An 18,153-nucleotide genomic window follows, 5' to 3' on the forward strand; every position below is an offset into this window, starting at 1 on the left:
CTGGGGCTGTAGCTCAGTGGTAGAATGCTTGCCTAGCAGTGTGAGGCATGGGGTTCGATCCTCAGCACCACATAAAAATAAATAAAATAAAGGTATTGTATCCATCTACAACTAAAAATATTTTTTTTTTTTTAAAAAGAGTCCCTTTACCCATTCTCAATGATTTCACCCACCTCCAGAAGGGCTGACCCTGCCCCTCCTCCTGAGAAATAAACGTTTCATGGTGCCGGGTGGGGTGGCGCATGCCTGTAATCCCAGCGGCTCAGGAGGCTGAGGCAGGAGGATTGTGAGTTCAAAGTCAGCCTCAGCAAAAGCGAGGCCCTAAGCAACTCATTGAGACTCTGTCTCTAAATACAAAATAGGGCTGGAGATGTGGCTCAGTGGCCAAGTGCCCATGAGTTTAATCCCTAATACCAAAAAAAAAAAAGGTTCATGACTTCACTATGTGTCCTTAAGATGGAATTTCCTTGCAGAGATACAATCTTTTAGCATGTGAAGTTCAACAACAGAGCAAATTATAATAGCAAAGTAGTTTTTCTCACTTACAATACATGGGGGTTGGGGGGGGAGCCCCGTTGAATATGATGACTCCAAAAGAGAAAACCAGAGGTTAAGCGCTAGGCATACCTGAGCAGAACCCAGGCAGCTCCTGCTCTGCCTGGGGAGGTCCAGCCCCCAGCCTCCAGCAGTGGCTGCTGGCTTCCTGTTAGCCTCCCACCAGTTACAATATTGAGTGTTCTACCTCCTCACAGGCGTGTGCCAAGAACCAGTCTCTGATTCTTACTTTCAAGAGTAAGTTATTAGGGCTGGGGAGATAGCTCAGTTGATAGAGTGCTTGCCTTGCAAGCACATAGGCCCTGGGTTCAATCCCCAGCACTGCCAAAAAAAAAAAAAAAAAAAAAAAAGTTATTAAATGCCCATGAACCAAGCATCATCCATCTGTGAGAAAGACACGGAAAACAAGTGCCAATGAGAGGGCAAAGTAATGCTCAATCACTTGTAAGATTTACTAATACCAGCTAACTCAGAGCAGAGCTTCTCCAATTTGCAGCTGGAGGGGCAGCAAATCAGCATGGAAACCAGTGGCTCATCCCTCTGGGGGGACTATAATCTCTTAACAAAAAACATTAAAGCTATGGATGGTTCTCTCTCAAAAATGGACATTTCTGGGATTTAATTCCCTTCATGCTCTCCATTTCATCCATGGATCTGTCCTATACCCCAGGATGTGGACCACATTTGAAACAATCCTGTGTTCACTGAATCTTCAGCTTCCTGTCTCATGTTGACTTCTACCAAGTATTTTTTGCATTTCTAACATGGAAACTGGATTCATAGTGAAATGCCCTCTTTCATGGGTGAGGCCCTCAGTCTTGGAGGAGAGATACACACCTGTCCAGTGGCCACATAGTCCTTCACCGGATGGATAGTCAGGCTAAGAATATCATCGTCGTGGCCCAGGTACAGCCTTTGGGAATGTTGTTGCCTGTTGTAGACGACAGCAACGGCAGCAATGTGGTAGACCACCTCCCCAGCTTGTGTGTAGAACAGATTGTTTCTACAGTCGTAGCCTCTGTAACTAAAGCACAAGCCCAAGACACACGCAGGGTTGAATGAATGGAAACTGAAGAGATTAGGAGTTATCAGAGGCAAACCAAACATACAGGTGGTGCAAGCGAAACCCAGCTGTCTCCACAGGCGACAAGGGTACGAGGACCTCTAATGGCCTGGGATGACTTTCTAGGAGGCAAAGAGCACGGATCATTTTAACAGAGCCTGCTTCAGGATCCTCAGCTACTCTATATGCTCTTAAAACTGGTCTGAGAACAGGCCTGTGGTTAGGCGCAGGCCTTCCCTCCCCATCTCCCCTTTCACGACGCCCTCCTCCCACTTCAGGAAGCCATTTCTCTCCTCCATCCGGAATCTTAGCATTATATATTACTCTGGGACATAGAAGCTTCTGGGGCACCAAAACGGATGATTCAAAATACAAGGGAAAACCCTTAATTATTGCTAAGGGATCCTTTTGCAAGTCAAGTGATTTCCAGTGTTTTTGCTTTATAACAAAATTGAACAGAGATTTAACTGAATTTTAGCTGATGGGTTACTATTTTTTGTGATAAGTCAAAATCAAAATGTGATTTTGGGGACCTATAACACAGGAGGGAGTTTAAAGAACTGAACAACATTGCCATGATAAAATCACTTCCATTCTCATTTTGAGAATAAACTCTCAGTGTTTACATCTATAAAAAGACAAAACCTGGGGATAGACTCAATACTAATCTCTGCCACATTCTAACAACGATTAATCTATATGCACAGATAACTGAACAAATAAAAAACAATTCATCATTGAAATAAACCTAATCAAAGTTTTCAGTGCTTAACAATTATAATTTATAATAAATTTATGTTGATTTGGTTATTTTTACTAATAATTATAACAATTCAATCTAAAAAAGTAACAGAACAGCATTGTGTAATAGAAATATAATGCAAGCCACATAGGTAAAGTTTTCTAGTTGTGACATTAAAAAGAATAAAAATAGCCAGGTGTGGTATCACATGCCTTCAATCCCAGAAACTCAGAAGGCTGAGGCAGGAGGATCACAAATTTGAGGGCAGCCTCAGCAACTTAGTGAGACCCTGTCTCAAAATTAAAGAAGGGAAGGAAGGAAGGAAGGAAGGAAGGAAGGAAGGAAGGAAGGAAGGAAGGAAGGAAGGAAGGAAGGAAGGAAGGAAGGAAGGAAGGAAGGAAGGAAGGAAGGAAGGAAGGAAGGAAGAAAGAGGGTTAGGGTTATAGTTCAGTGGTAAAACACACTTGGGTTCAATGCCTAGTACCATACACACAAAATTTTTTAAAAAATGAAATTTATTTTAGTATCATATTTTAACCTAACACATTTACATTAAACATATGATATAAAAACATTTTAATGAGATATTCTACATTATTTTTTTCACCCTAAGCCTTTAAAATAGGTGTCTTACCCACACAGCATTTCTCATTTCAGACTAGCTATATTTGAAGTGCTCGCTAGCCATGTGGGGCAGAGGATACTGTATTGTACAGAGTTATGGTCACGAGAAATGACGTTTTAGTTGAACATGTAGACTTTTTTCTCTGTATGGTACACTGACAAAAGACTCAGTCATAAAAATATGTTAAGGTAAAATTTTATAGAATTAGAATGGAGATAGGAGTATAAAGAGAAATATGAATGATATTTCTGTGGTAGAAGCACTTGTTCATGTACTTTTTTTTTTTTTTTTAGTTGTAAATGGTCACAATACCTTTATTTTATTTATTTTTATGTGGTTCTGAGAATCGAACCCAGTGCCTCACACATGTCAGGCAAGTGCTTTACCATTGAGCCACAACCCCAGACCCTGTTCATGTACTTTTTAAATTGATAACAGGGGGAAGTAAAGTATTTTGGCATTTAAGTTCCATCGGGTTCATTTAAATGACTAATGTGAATGTTTATGCTGTATATATTCTTCTCAACCATTTAAACTTATGTTGAAACATTTCAGGTGTCGACTTAAAATGGGCAAAGTTGTAAATAATTTTACAAAATCTAAAATTATTTTAGGCATCTGTGAGAACAATATTTGAAGAATTTACTGTCTTAGGGTAAAGCCAGCAAAACAGGAGGGGAGGGCACTTGGGGAAAAGGAAGCACAGATGGTGATGACATGGCAGTGAAGCAGTGGCAGCTGCCACAGATCTATAGGAAGAACACAAAGCCTAGTGACCACCAAGTGTGATGGCCTCCACACACTGAGGAGTCACAGTTACAACATTAGCCCCAGGTCTGTGAGCACACTGGGGACAAGAGCACCAGGAGGAACCTCTTTGTCTTGGAGATAAGGCCAGGATCACAGGCTCGGCAGAGAGAACAAAGGAGCACAAGGTGCCCAGGACAGGCCACCCACCCGTGTATGAACTGGAGCTTCAAGCTGTCCTCAGGAGCCTTCTCCCGTTTGAGGAAGGGCACTGCATGGTTTTTCTCCTTACTTTGTTGCTTTAGCTGAGGTAGATCTTCTTTGTAAACCTGAAAAGTACAACAGAGGCATTCAGCTAAGGTGCCTTTTCAGTTTCCAAACATTAACATCTTGACATGGTTGGATTTATTGAAGCTTCAACAGTACTTGAAAACATAAGACATAGTATTGAATACTACTTCCTCTTAATGAACAAAATAACATGAAATGTTTTCCAAATGACTGGGATTTTAAATAAGTTCTTCCTCCTTTATTTGTTATTATTTTTCTTAGGTAAATTATATCCAGAAAAATATACTAAAGTTGGTATATTAGTAAACAAGAAAATAAATTATCAATAAAATATATTTTTACTTCTTCAAAGATAAGAACTCTCTTGATTCTGATATTTGCAAAATGGGGGCTTTTTTTCCCCTAGGATTGCCCTTTGGAATTCTCTTTCTTTCGTGGCCTCACACATCCTGACAGACCAGATTCTTAGAGCAACGCTCATTCTCTTGACCTTACCTAAGAACTAAAAGCTGCTAAGAGAACATTTTCTATAATTTGATTTGAATATACATAAAAATCGATCTTTTTACCATATTTTTATGCTATAGTTCCAAGAAATGTCAATTTAACACACTGAAAACAAAATATGATAATTTTTTATCTTCATAAAGAAAATTTTTCATTTGATCCACATTGCTAAAAATTTTATGAACTATTCCTATAAAGTCCCTGTTTAGAATTTGACCAACAAACCATTAAAAAATGGTTTATAATATACTGTTATATCTAATACAGATATAACAAATTAATCTTTTGACTCTAAAGATAATTATTCATCTGAATTCTTGATGCTTTTACCAGATCAATTATTTACTTCAGAGCACCAAATTCTGGGTTATTTATGCCGTTTATTTGATCAAGTCTCATAACTTCTGTGGGCCTCAATTTCTCATCTGTAGAACAGAATCAAAGTCCCTGCTCAGGAATAACTCAGGAATGCCAAGAACATAAAACCAAATAATAGATGAAAGTACCGACAGCAAGAAGTCAGGAGAATCCGTAAGTCCTGGGCATGGATTTCAGCACCATTGTGCTTTTTCATTTTTTACTAGCATCATTTCATTAAACAAAATCTTTCTGATTAAACAAAATGGCTTTGTCCCCTAAATCTAACATTCACTTTGCTTAAATTTCATTACCCCTTGATACCAGGGTATATTGTTTAGTGGTTGCCTGATAGTCCCACATTAATCATTTCCTTTCAAACCTGTCTCTTTGGTGATCGTACTGCATGATGCATCCATCAATACATAATCCAACTGATTTAATCGTGAACCTGACTGGAACCGTAAGTTGGACTGCCTTTATACTAATCCAATTTCTCAAACATGAAATCAATGAGTGATGATTATAGGCAGGAAAAAGTGTAATCACCTGAAAAGCAGGAAATCAGTGCTGATATAGAGGCAAACCAAGAACTGCCGAGAATGTATGCTCTGGGGAGAAACCTAGATCAGCATTCTTTTTTTTCCCCTTTCCACATTTTTTATTGGTGCATTACAGTTGTACATAATGATGTGATTTGTTGTTACATATTCATATATGCACACGAAGTAACAACAGAATTTGGCCAGTATAACCCCCCAGCACTGTTATCTAAGAGGACGGTGATGTGGAAGTGGGCAGATCCCTAACCTCACAGTAGCTGCCACAGGCCTATCTAGACAATTCTGAAATCTGACATCTTATTCAGTCCACATTCATGTGCAGAATCTTCACATACCTTTAAAAATGACAGGGAAGAAAACAAACCCTACGGTCAACACCATGAAACGGTGGTGAGTGTCTAGATTCCTCTGAAAGATTGTTTTATTTAACAATCACTCTTTAGTGATAAACAACAAGGAAATGTCAACTTCCAAGAAAACTGCAGGCAACTGACCAACTTTTCTCCTAGACATGATTTCTAACTGGAGAGAGAATGCACACTGTAATTTGGCTTTTACTTTAATTAAGTGGATAGTGGTTGCCATAAGTTAGGAGACAAATGTAGATAACAGCCCACATACAAAGTAACATAACCTGCAGGTACTTATCCTGAAAATATAAGCTTTCATAGTTTGCTAAGAAAAAGAAAAACTTGTAGGTTAAATGTATGGTCTTTTTCCGCAAAAAAAAAAAAAAAAAAAAAAAAATATATATATATATATATAAGTTTTAGATGGCAGACACTGGACAAAAAGCCCAACTATTATGGGCTCAATTTTGGAACTTTGCATCTATCTTCCACTTAACTTTTTAAATGATCTAACAAGGGAGATGCTTTACTTTAAACTTGCATTGAAAGGCAAGAAGTAGGCAATTTTTCTTATTTTTCCCATAATTCTCTTCTACCTATATACCAGTCATTTTCAGCAATGTCCACATCCAAGGAGATCCACGTTCCAGGTTATGCTTTTCATTGCTCTCTGCATACTGACCTGGCGATCATAATTGATTTGAGTTTCTTGCTCAATATCAGAGTCCAACTCGGGCACATCAGATAAATCTGAATCAGATTCTTCACTGTAGGAATCAGTGCCACCTTCTGCAGAAATATAACCCACAATAAACAAGTAAAAGTTCTGAGATTTTAAATAGCTAAAAATATTATTTGAAATATTTTCTTTCTTCTATCCTAGTTAATAAATATCTGCACTGTAGTTTTAATACAGATTCCTAAAAACATCTCCTCTTTTGGCTAACTTTGGCCTGCCCTTCATTCCTGGAAGTCTGGGAAAATAGTGTCCCAGGCAGACAGAACATATTTCCTTGATTTTATTAGATAGTAGTATTCCTGGATTTTAAACCTTGCTTTAAAAATGTGAAAGGGGCAGGTTTTACCAAGGACAAGCTGGAGCATAAGGAAATCCAACTCCTGACTTCAATAAAGATCCTCTTCTGCTTAACATGCCACAAAGTGCTCATAACTGCCATGGTCAAAACTTCTGCAGAATCCTTCCCAATAAACACATTTGCTCAATTGTTGTTCATTGGGTCACCTGCTTACTCTGCTGACATCACAGTAGATGTAAATAAAAAAATGACACAATCACTAAACTGGAACACAAAGGTCCCCAAATTGTGGACCATTCTTTGAACCCCATTCTGTAACAGCTTCCATTCCAAAGTTACCTTGCCACCCTGCATCCTAACGGAGCAGGCCGACTGTCCATTACAAATGTACCAAGGAGGTGGCCAAGTGCACTTTCGTCCTCTCTTCGAAGGTTAGTTTTTCACATAAACCTTAAGCCTTCAAATTGCATTTGGAATAAGCAAAGTCCTTTGAAGGAAATCATTTGACCTATATTAATCTCAAAAGTTTTTCTTTTTTTTAAACAAATTTTAAAGTTATAGGAATGAATTTTATCAAAATTGCTTTGAACCCTTTAACTCCAGAACAGATGTTAGAACATTCCTTGAAAAGTTTATTGAAAAATGAACACACATGGAAAAGTTATGACTGGTTTTACCCTGGGGAGCGGTTTCCAGCATGCCGTTGCTGACACCTTCTGGAATAAACCTCCACTGGAAAACCGAGTGGTCGGCCCCTCCCGTACTTAACACCCACTGACAGTCATGGGACCAGCGGACGTTTGTGACATGTGCAGAATGGCCCACATACTTTCTAAATTTGGCTCCTGAAAAAAGATTTTTTTAGAAGATCAGTTATGCCAAAAACATATCCTGGTTAAAAAAGAAATCACATTCCTATTCATATCAAGCAAAATTTTTAAATACATCATAGAGTTATTTTCAGTCTTACATATTATAACAAGCAAATGCTCTGAAGGACACCTTAATTTTTCCAATACGCATCAATGTGAAGCTGGTTCTTAGATTTAAACTCTATAACTAAAACCTGTTCCAAATAATGCTTACATTATTGATTCTGAAAATAAGTGATCAGGAGTGAACATCTTACACATTATTTAAATGGTAGATAAAATAGGTAGTCCTTTACAATGGGGAAACAAGAAATAATTCTGTGGAAATAAGAGTAAAATTATTATTACTGGGGCTAAAGAGACTTAGCTGTGAGAATGAATTTTTTTCTTTTAATTTGGTTGCTTTACTCAGTAAACACCAGCCCCAGGTAGTGAATGCAATAGAAAAAAACTATTTGAAGTATATTTGTGGTTGAACTTTTGTGATGAAGTCTCCAGCATATGCTTAGAACACAGCAGGATAAAGGCCCTGTGGTAATGAGCAGGGTCCACCTCATGTGGAGGCCTAGAACTCCAGACTATGGGAGATTTTAGAAGATCATCAAGTTCTCTCCATCCCCACTTTGAAAACACTTCTAACTCTTGAAGATGCTCTAAATGAAATCCTTTTCAGAGGAGGGAAAAGGTCATCCATTCTACTGTCACATGCTGAAAATTCAAATATCCACTGGAGATACAATAACTTCATTTTACACATAGGTGACAATGACTCCTCCAGGTCCTTTTCTTGAGTATATGCCTGACCAGGGAAGCCCTATTTTCTCAATTAGGGGAATATTGCCACAGAGGGAAAGAAAGCATTGTGTCTCAAAAGCAAGCTTGCCTAGTTTAAACAGCTGCCTCAGTCCATTTTGGCAATAAAGTCAAACTGAGTTCAACTAGGGGCAGCTGGAAATGCTGGATGATCATTCGAAAACTGGGGGACAGGGCATATCCTTCCTGTTCCTCTGTAGGTCCTACAGTGAGGAGTTATCCTTTGCTACTCTAAAATCTGTACACTTTTCAAGAGATCATTTAATCTGTCTTTTCAGAGTGGTTTAAAAATATGTTCAAGAATTCTTTGATACAAGTAAAAACAAATGGAACATGGCAAAGTGAGGCTGTGTGACATCCAAGAGGAAGCCATCAAAGGCACTGCAGATTCCTGCACTATTGTTCTTGGATGATGCCATGTCATAAGGACACTCAAGCAGTCTATGCAGAGGCTCCCGCAGCAAGAATTGAGGCCTTCACCCAAGAGCCACTTGAGTGAGAGGAAATGGATGCTCTGGTCTCAGTCTAGCTTTCAGATGACTGCAACCTCACGAGAGGCCTTGAACTTGAACCACCCAGCTAAGGGGCTCGTGAATCCCTGATCTCTCCCCCAGTCACTTGTGATATCATAAATGGTTTTTCATTTAAGCTGTTAAATTTGAGGGGGGAGTTGTTAGGCAATAATAGATAATACGCAACTGAGAATGATAGATACTTAATAAATAACTTGTGGCGGGCTGTAACGAGAACCTGCGGAGGCATTCGGATATCAGTATTTAGGTCTTACCTCTCTGATCCCATCTTCTCTCTCCCTCCCTTGCCTACTCTGCTGCAGGCACTCTGGCCCCTGTCCTATTCCTCCAGAGTGCCAGGCACTCTTCCTCTAAGCCTTGTACTTGCTATTTCTTCTGTCTGGAACACTCTTTGCATTTGTTCTCAGCCACATCACCTTTTAGATGGGGCCTCCCTATTCCTAACCTATTTCACACAATATAGAGTGGTCTTTTAAATACTTAAATTGGTCCTGTCTGGTCTCCACTTAAAATTCTGAGTGATTTTTCAATGACACACAGTGAGACCCAAATTTTTAGTAGTGGTTACAGGGCCCTTCACGACACAGCCCATGGCCCTCTCCATCTTCATGGTACACAACTCTGCCTCATTCACTGTGCTCACGCCATTCTGTTTCTGCTCTAAACCAACCCCATCCAAGCTGTGGTGAAGGCCGACATTTTCCCCTCCAAGGTCCCAGGTTTCTACGAACCATAACTCACATGGGCCATTAGCAGGAGAGATTGGAAGCTTGAATTAGAAATGTTGAGGTAATTTTGTTTAGCCTCAAGCATTTGAAACTGATGACCATTTTGTCAAGTGTAAGGGACGGTGGGTTTGCTATGTGTTTCATGTTCCATTTTGTACCATAATTGTCACTGCTTCAAAACTGTCAGTTAGCTGACAATGACTTTCTGATTACATTTTTCAATTCCTTTCCTTGCTTAATTTAAAAATCGATCAAGTGAAAGAGTTTTCAGGCAGCAGCATGTCCCTGCTGATTACTTTTATAAGATCGTATTTTCAGGAAACAGTAGAGGAATCTCAGAAGAGCCTCTGTGAGGGCTTTGTCTAAATTTGCAAAAGAGGATGGGGTCAACACATAGTTAATTCATTTAAAGTCTACAGGGGCCACATAATTGAAGTGACATGATTTCAACAACTAAACATGACAGGGAAGGTGGTTTTGAACTCAACTTCTCTCTCAAAAATTCATCATAGTTTTGCAAATCTGGTTTGCAAAATTAGTGCTGTGACAAGGGACAAAATACACTGTCACTAGAACAATAACTTTCAGATTTTGATTATGTTTAAAAGATTTGATTTCCCTTTCCATATGTATGCATCAGTAGCTGGGAAGCATAAAAGAACTTTACAATATTTTAATTGAATATATGGAATTTAAGTTATGAATATTTACGTAAGTACAAATAAAAATAAGATTGTCAGAATTGTGAAACACAAGGTTTACGAAGCACAAAATGGTATTAAATCAATGAATTCCAACTTAAATTTGCAAAAGCATGTATCTTATGATGGTAAGCAAAGATGATCTCAACAACTCACCCTCTCTTAGCTCTATGAAAAACTGCTGAAGAGTAAATACATACATCTGAGAGAAAATGAGTCTGCTAAATAGACAGCAATAACATAAGCCTTAATTGTATGGCATTTCCAGTCCAGAGGAAATCTCTATCCAATGAAACACCCCTCTTAGACTTACCTTTCTTGAGACAAGGAAATTTAAACAACTTGACCAGTCCAAAATCATCTCCAGACACCAGCACTGAACTATTATAATTTGCATCCACTGAGTTGATGTCAGTGACCTCAGTGTATTTAGGCCAAATTCCACTCACTTCAGGCCCTTTTACACATGTCCAGGATGCCCAGGGAATCCCTTTGATTTCTTCTTTACTTGTTAAAGGCTTCCCAGCTGAAAAATAATAAATGCTACATTTACATCAAAAGCACACTCTAACTTACTTTGTTCGCTTTTCTTTTCATATAGAACTGTATAACCCTTTTTTAAATAAAATCTAATAAAATCGAGGAAACTACTGGTTCTAATCTAAAGAGATTAGAATCTAAAGACCAAATTTATGATTTTTGGGGGTAGCAAGGTTTAAAGAAAGCACATGCTCAAAACTTACCTATAAGGAGAATATAAAATGACTATTATACTAAATGTAATTTCTCAAAATACTATTTACTTGTAATTACTTAGACAGAGGTGATGTTACGCTTTGTATTGTTGGTGAAATTAGTAAATTATGTATTACCACACTGAGTCAACAACATTTTGATGGATTTATCCTAAACTTCAATTTTTCATTCTTTAATGATGCTTACAAGTGATTTTTAAAAAACTGATTCTCCAAATTAGTTTTTAAAATAATAGGCTTATTACTTAAATTGAAAATTTCCAGGTACTAAAGCCACAAAATATGATGAAATAAGTGTTACTAGTCAGGGGAAATAATCTTGGGAATCATTCTGGATATGTCCCCAAACTTAAGGAACAATCATTTCCAGCAGCAGCTGGTAACATGAAGTCTACAGAGAGCACGCAGGGGTAAACAACAAAGCAATGCTTGAGAAATACTTAGCCATACACCATCTTAAAATTTAGAATCAATAAAATTAGGCATACTTCTCAATATCCTCTCAAATATTTTCAAATAAAGTAACTGAGTACAGATGCCCTGGATATTATTGGCACCCCAAAATTCTGATCATAATCTTATTACATAAAAATTCATTTTAATAGACATTAGAATCTTCAGGTACAGGGAATGCTACTTGTTACAGTTTGAATGTGAGGTGACCCCCCCAAAAGCTTATGTGTGAGACAATGCAAGAAAGTTTGGAGGAGAAATGATTGGGTTATGAGAACCTTAACCCAATCAGGGAATTAATCCCCCTGATGGGATTAACTGAGTGGTTAACTGAAGGCAGGTAGGGTGTAGCTGGAGGAAGTGGGTCATTGGGGGTGTGGCTATGGGGTTTATATTTTATATCTGGCAAGTGGAGTCTCTCTCTCTCTGCTGCCTAATCATCACGTGAGCCGCTTTCCTTCACCATGATATTCTGCTTCACCTTGAGCCGGAGGAATGGAGCTGTCTATGGATTGAGACCTCTGAAACCAGAGTCTGCAAATAAATTTTTCCTCCTCCAAAATTGTTCTTGTCAGGTCTTTTAATCACAGTAGCTAAAAAGCTGACTAAAACACTACTTATCAGTAACCTTAAAAACAATTATCCTGAATTCAATATCCTACACAACACTTTTTGCCTGCAACAAATATTTGCTTATTTGATTTCTTTTGCACTTTATGATTATTAGTGTCAGTTGGCCAATTTCTATAAAATAACATTGAGATTTTGACCTAATTATGCTGAATCTGCAAATACACTATGGAATATTGTGATTTTAATAAAATTAAACGTTTGATCATTGAATACTAAAAAAACACAATGGAATTAGTTTATAGTTAGTTGGAACATAATCTTTGGCCCAGTGTTCTTTGCTTTGGAGAAAACACTTCCAGGAAGTAACTCAAAAGAGAAAAATCACACATATACTAAAGGTATTTGGAGCTGTACTATCTGAACTAGCAAAGAAACCAGAAATAGTCCAAACACCTAATAATAAAATGTAAAAGTAAATAATGATATCATCACTGAGAAGAATGTTATTTTGCTATTGCAAATGACAAATGTGTTCCATATTTCCACAATATGGAAAAAATATATGTGAAATAATATCAAGCAAAGAGTGCAGTCACAAAGAAACACTCGCCTAGTAATGGTACACTGATGAATTTGCTAAGACAGAGACTCGGTTATACGTTATACATTATTTTATAGTAAATAATTTTTCAATAAAAGAGTTAAGACAAAGTGTAATTATTTGAGGTCAAGATTAATGCTAGGGCTGAGGAGACAGCTCAGTTGGTAGAGTGCTTGCCTTGTAAGCACAAGGCCCTGGGTTCGATCCCCAGCACCCAAAAAAAAAAAAAAAAAAAAAAAACAAAGATTAATGCTAAATTTTTTCTTACATTAAAAAAAAAATCAAAGATTATAATAGAGAAATTCACCTTTTAAGACATAAGTATTACAAACTTAAGTGCTACTAATTAGCATTATGTAAGTCAGACAAATCTCTTATAAAATTTAAGTGGTCACAAATAAAAATTGTGATTTTTATAATTCCCATGAGCATATTTCACCAAACACTCATATAATAAATGATCCCAATGATACAAACACATATTTGGGACTAAAGCAATCACAGTAATGGAGACTATGATCCTCAAATCTTTGAGGATTCATAAAATCTGGAGGTCCTGTGCATGAGTTCTAGCCTGACTCCAGAGACAGTTTCTAATTTCCCAGGGTCAGCATTTCTAGAGTTTTAATAGGCCCTTCTGCTCCTCTTGGATCCTAGCTTTCCTAATGATTGCAGAGCCAACTACCCTCAGTATCTGGGTTATGGTGGGGTGCCGCTATCTGGCAACTAAAACCCACAGATTACAACTTGGATAATTTCCATTCATTTCTTATCCTGTTGCTGAACTGTGTGCCCTAACAGAGATAGTACAACTATTTTGCATTATTGCCATTTATTCAACGTTTTAGAGATTCATTAATGAAAAATGAAATTGGTAAAGAGCAGGAACAAAGAAGGAAGAGGGAATAGCAGGTAAAGCCAAAAACTTGGATAATGAACTAAATGGGTCATGAACCTTTGATACTGGGAAGTGGACCGTACAATTATTTCAGATTGTCTCTAGTTTAAAAAATGATGAAATATTTCAAGTATACAGAAAAGCACAGATTAATACAATGAACAAGTGTGTGCATCGCCCATTTTCAACAAATCTTAGTATTTTGTTTTTATCAAAAAATTTTAAAGAAAATACTGTAGACAGTTAAAATCCACAAAGTGCTCCCCAATCTCATTCTACTCTCTTTTCTTAAAGATAACCAGCACCCTGAATTAGGCATTTATCATTACCACCCATTTCTAAAACATTTCACTAATATGTATATGGCCAAATATCAAATTTGTCCTAAAATATATTTATATGTCATCACACACTGCACATATCATTCTGCCACTTTCACTTGCTCAGCAGTTTATTTTTGAGATCTATCTCATTGACACAAATAGCTCCAGTTTAAGTTCTTTCTAGTATTCTACTATGTGACTGTCCCATATTTAATTAAACCCTCTCTGTGCTGATCATCACTTGGGAGCTGCTCATTTCTGGCTGGCATGCACACTGCTACAACAAACATAGGGTGCATATGGCTTTGTGCATGTTCCCACCAGCAGTGCATGTGGTTTCCATTTCCCCTCTTCACATCATTTAATACTGACTTTTTTTTTTTTTTTTTTTTTTGACCAGTCTACATACATGATTCCTCACTGTTGAAATTATCACGTCCCTGATTCCTTATCATTGAGCATTTAAGAGTTGTGGATTTTTTTCTAGTATTTTCCCTTAGCTTTTTGGGGGCAGGCAGAGATACTGGGGATTGAACCCAGAGGTGCTTTACCTTTGAGCCACATCCCCAGCCCTTTTTATTTTTTGAGACAGGGTCTTGCTAAGTTGCAGAGGTTGGCCTTGATCTTGCGGGCCTCCTGCCTCAGCCTCTCAAATCACTGGTTTTACATGTATGTGCCACGCCCGGCCCTTTCACTTAACTTTATGGCATTCTTTACATCTTCTAGACATATGTTCCTTGCCCATTATAACAATTTCAAGGATTTATGCCTCATCTAGTCCTTGTTTTTAAATTTTATTCATGGTCGCTTTAGTTGTGTAGTTATTATTTTTTTAAATTTTAATGTGTTTCAATTCATTAACCTTTTGAGGACTTGTGATTTGGAGATCTTATTTAGAACATTCCCTGCCCTGAGATCATAAGGATATTCTCTTACATTTTATGCCTGTGGTTGAAAGTTTGATTTTCACAAATACCCCATGACTATGCACGACTTACATGGCATTTTGTAGAACAATCGCTCTCCTGCACCATCATTAGTTTGTAAGTATTTGCTATCCAAGGACCAGTCAATGTGCGTAATAAAGCTAAGGGACTTGTTGCACTCTCCTATTTTCTTGTACCGCTGGGCAACCGCATAGATGTCCACTGGGCCATCATTGGATCCCACTGCTAGGTAAGAACCATCTGGAGAAAATTTCATTTCATGAATGACTTCTTTCCGATCTTTGATATGAACCACTTCTGTCATATCTCTGTAAGAATAAAAAAGCGAAGTGATAAGCAGAAAATCTAGTATTAGAAAATCCAAGAGATATTTTAAAATACATGTCAAAAGGAAAAAAAGTTTTGAAAGGGAACTGAAATATTAACTTCTGAGGAAAGATATGAAATATAATTTAAAATCTATAGCCAGTTTATGAAAATTAATAAATATTGAAACATTTTGGGTTTTCAGAGTAAATACAGAAAACTTTAATACAAAATATATTTTCTTTTATGTTCAGCTATATATTATTTTTCCCAAAACTTTTGTTTAAAACACTGGGATTTAAAAAAATTTTTAAAAATATGTTCTGGAGAAAGGCAAAATATATCAAGGCTAGCATGAAAAGAAAACATCTTTTTTATACTTGAAGAATGAGACATTCATGACTGTTAAACTTGATAGTTATTGCTGAAAAAAGTAAGTCCAAAATCAGAAAAAATTATCTTTTTAAATGTTAATTGTTATGTAATCATTTAATGTTTACTATGAAAGGTCAATAATGAATACACTGAATCACTGGGCTCTTTTGTATGTTTTCTGTTAAGGTTCTTTTAAGCATTTCTGCCCACATTTGAAAGCTCAAATGTGGTTTTTTTCCCTCCAACCATGAGACAGGATTGTGACTGATGGGTCTCCTGAGCCAATAAAGATGACTTCATCAACTCCAAAACAAACTGAATACACAAATAATAACAAATATTTGCTTCCATATAATAATCCCTGCACTCATTTATTAGTGGCACTACAGTTTACTATAATGTCATAAAATAGATTGTGTAGGTTTTCTGGTTTTTGACTTGGGAAAGCTATCGTAATTAGCCATCTTATCACTAAGCAGAAGAAAGAAATGTCGCCCACCAGTTTGGTAATGAGTTATATGTGGCTGGCAGTGAGAATGCAGTGTGATCCAAGAATGTCCAAGAGCATTCTTCAAGGCTATATAGCATTCTCTATGTGCAGAACATGCAGTATTTAACTTACAGATGCATTTCTTTTCTATAAGCACAAAATGTGTAAGTCAAGAGAACAATTAATGCATTCAGAGAGCTTACAAGGTTGGGTCATAATTTTGTCCAGTAAAAATAATGTAGAACTTTAGCAAATAGGAAATATTACATTTTAGTGTCAATTATGGATAGAAATAATCTTTCATTCAAGTCCACCTATAAAAATCAAGTGCTGTTAGTTAGATGCTGCTTTGTTCTTCCTTCCTCTTTTGTTGGCTTAACTACAAAGCCCATGATCTCTTATCTGAAGGCCCTTGGGATCAGATGTGCTTGGAAAATTGTTCTTTGTTGGATTCTAGAAAGATTCACATACAATATGCTGGTCTGAGGCAACACCCTGGGTTAAGTATTTTTTTCAGCAGATAACATGATGCATTATTATTTCTAGAGACTGTAAGCAGCCTCATATCAGTTCATTGGATCAGGCTTTGCCACCGAATAAATTAACAAGAAATTTGGATTTTCAGAGTGTTTTGGACTTCAAAATGACGGGTAGGGGAATTGAGGCAAAATGGTACCCCTATTTGAAAGGGTAAATATGCTTCCTCAAGTCCTGCCACATATTATGACCAGAAGAATTTTGGCTTCTAACAAAAGAGCATCTCTAAATACCATTTTCAGAATTGGCACATACCTGACTCGGAGAACGATGAAAGAGCCATCCTTCATGCCCAGGGCCAGCTGAGACCCGTCAGGGCTGAAGGCGACACTGCGAACTGCTTCCTCCATGTTACAGCGGGCTATCAGGGCGTGGTCAGCCAGGCTCCACAGCCTGCGCAAAGAGCAAGTAAGGGTAAAGCCAGACCAACCTCTCAGAGTCAGCCCCAGGTGGGAAGGCCTGCCCCCACGCCACCGACCACTGAGGATAGCAAGAAAGGACGCAGGAACTTCCCACCAGCATCTTGGTCAGAGCCTACTGGGGAATCTGTGAAGATGTTTTGTTCATCTTTGGGTCGCTGTCATCATTTGAAAAACCCGGCAACAAGCACAAAATAGCATTTCCAAACATTTTGAGATTCATCAAAGAGGGAAAATGCCACTTCACACAAGATTTCTCATCTCTTTGGAAATAAAAAAAAAATAAATTGCATTTGCTTATACCAGTGGTTGTTAATTACACTTAGAGGAAAGGAACTACTAATGCTATTATGGTTAGTTTAAAAATAATGTGGCCAGGGGATATAGCTCAGTGGCAGAGCACTTGCCTAGCATGCGTGAGACCCTGGGTTAAATCCCTAGTACCACTTAAAAATAAAGTATATGTGAGTACCTTTCTAGTAACTGATATTTAAGCACATACAGACTGAAACACACATTTGCTGGCCTCCCTGGAAAGAAAATATATGAGATAAGAATGAATGGTTTCCCTTATCCAGGATAGCTCCAAATTTGGCTGTATACAGTCATGACTGTCACTCAAGGTCCCTGGGTGCCCCACTGCTGAAGGGTCCACTATTTGAGGGGGGACACTCCATGGTGCTCATGGCCAGTGAGCATAGCTCCTGCTAGAGAAATGGCAAGGTCAGCTAACAGATCTTTCAGCAGAGCCAGCTACACGTGTTCCCAACTCCAGAATAACTAATCCAGGCATCTCAAACTAAGTGAACCAGAGCAAAATGTTCATGAAACACAAATAAAGGTTTCTATGTTAGTTGTAATTATGGTACCTGACCTGTCAGGACTTCGTCTTCTCTTCACACACAATGTCTGCTAGGGGGATGGAAACCCTAAGTCCCACATCACAAGGGCAAGAGTGTAACAGGTGGCACTTTCCCTAAGTACCTTCTTGC

At 37.8% G+C, this 18,153-nt stretch overlaps 1 protein-coding gene across 8 annotated transcripts in view; it reads right to left on the reverse strand.

Annotated features, from left to right (window-relative positions):
- Nucleotides 1-18,153, reverse strand: part of EML6 (EMAP like 6) — a 252,532-nt gene that overhangs the window by 96,954 nt on the left and 137,425 nt on the right. For all 8 annotated transcript variants that reach the window (XR_013759096.1, XR_013759097.1, XR_013759098.1 and 5 more), the window contains exons 8-14: nt 16,998-17,135; nt 15,086-15,342; nt 10,798-11,010; nt 7,515-7,682; nt 6,483-6,589; nt 3,943-4,061; nt 1,393-1,579 (exon numbers count right to left, since the gene is read on the reverse strand). Coding sequence is in view for 4 of the 8 variants with exons in the window: in XM_079110188.1 (XP_078966314.1) it covers nt 1,393-1,579; nt 3,943-4,061; nt 6,483-6,589; nt 7,515-7,682; nt 10,798-11,010; nt 15,086-15,342; nt 16,998-17,135 (1,189 nt within the window). In the remaining 4 variants the exon portion in view is untranslated. The remainder of the gene's footprint in view (nt 1-1,392; nt 1,580-3,942; nt 4,062-6,482; nt 6,590-7,514; nt 7,683-10,797; nt 11,011-15,085; nt 15,343-16,997; nt 17,136-18,153) is intronic.

The sequence above is a fragment of the Sciurus vulgaris genome, assembly GCF_902686455.1.
Source record: "Sciurus vulgaris genome assembly, chromosome: 14".
Classification (NCBI taxonomy): Eukaryota; Metazoa; Chordata; class Mammalia; order Rodentia; family Sciuridae; genus Sciurus; species Sciurus vulgaris.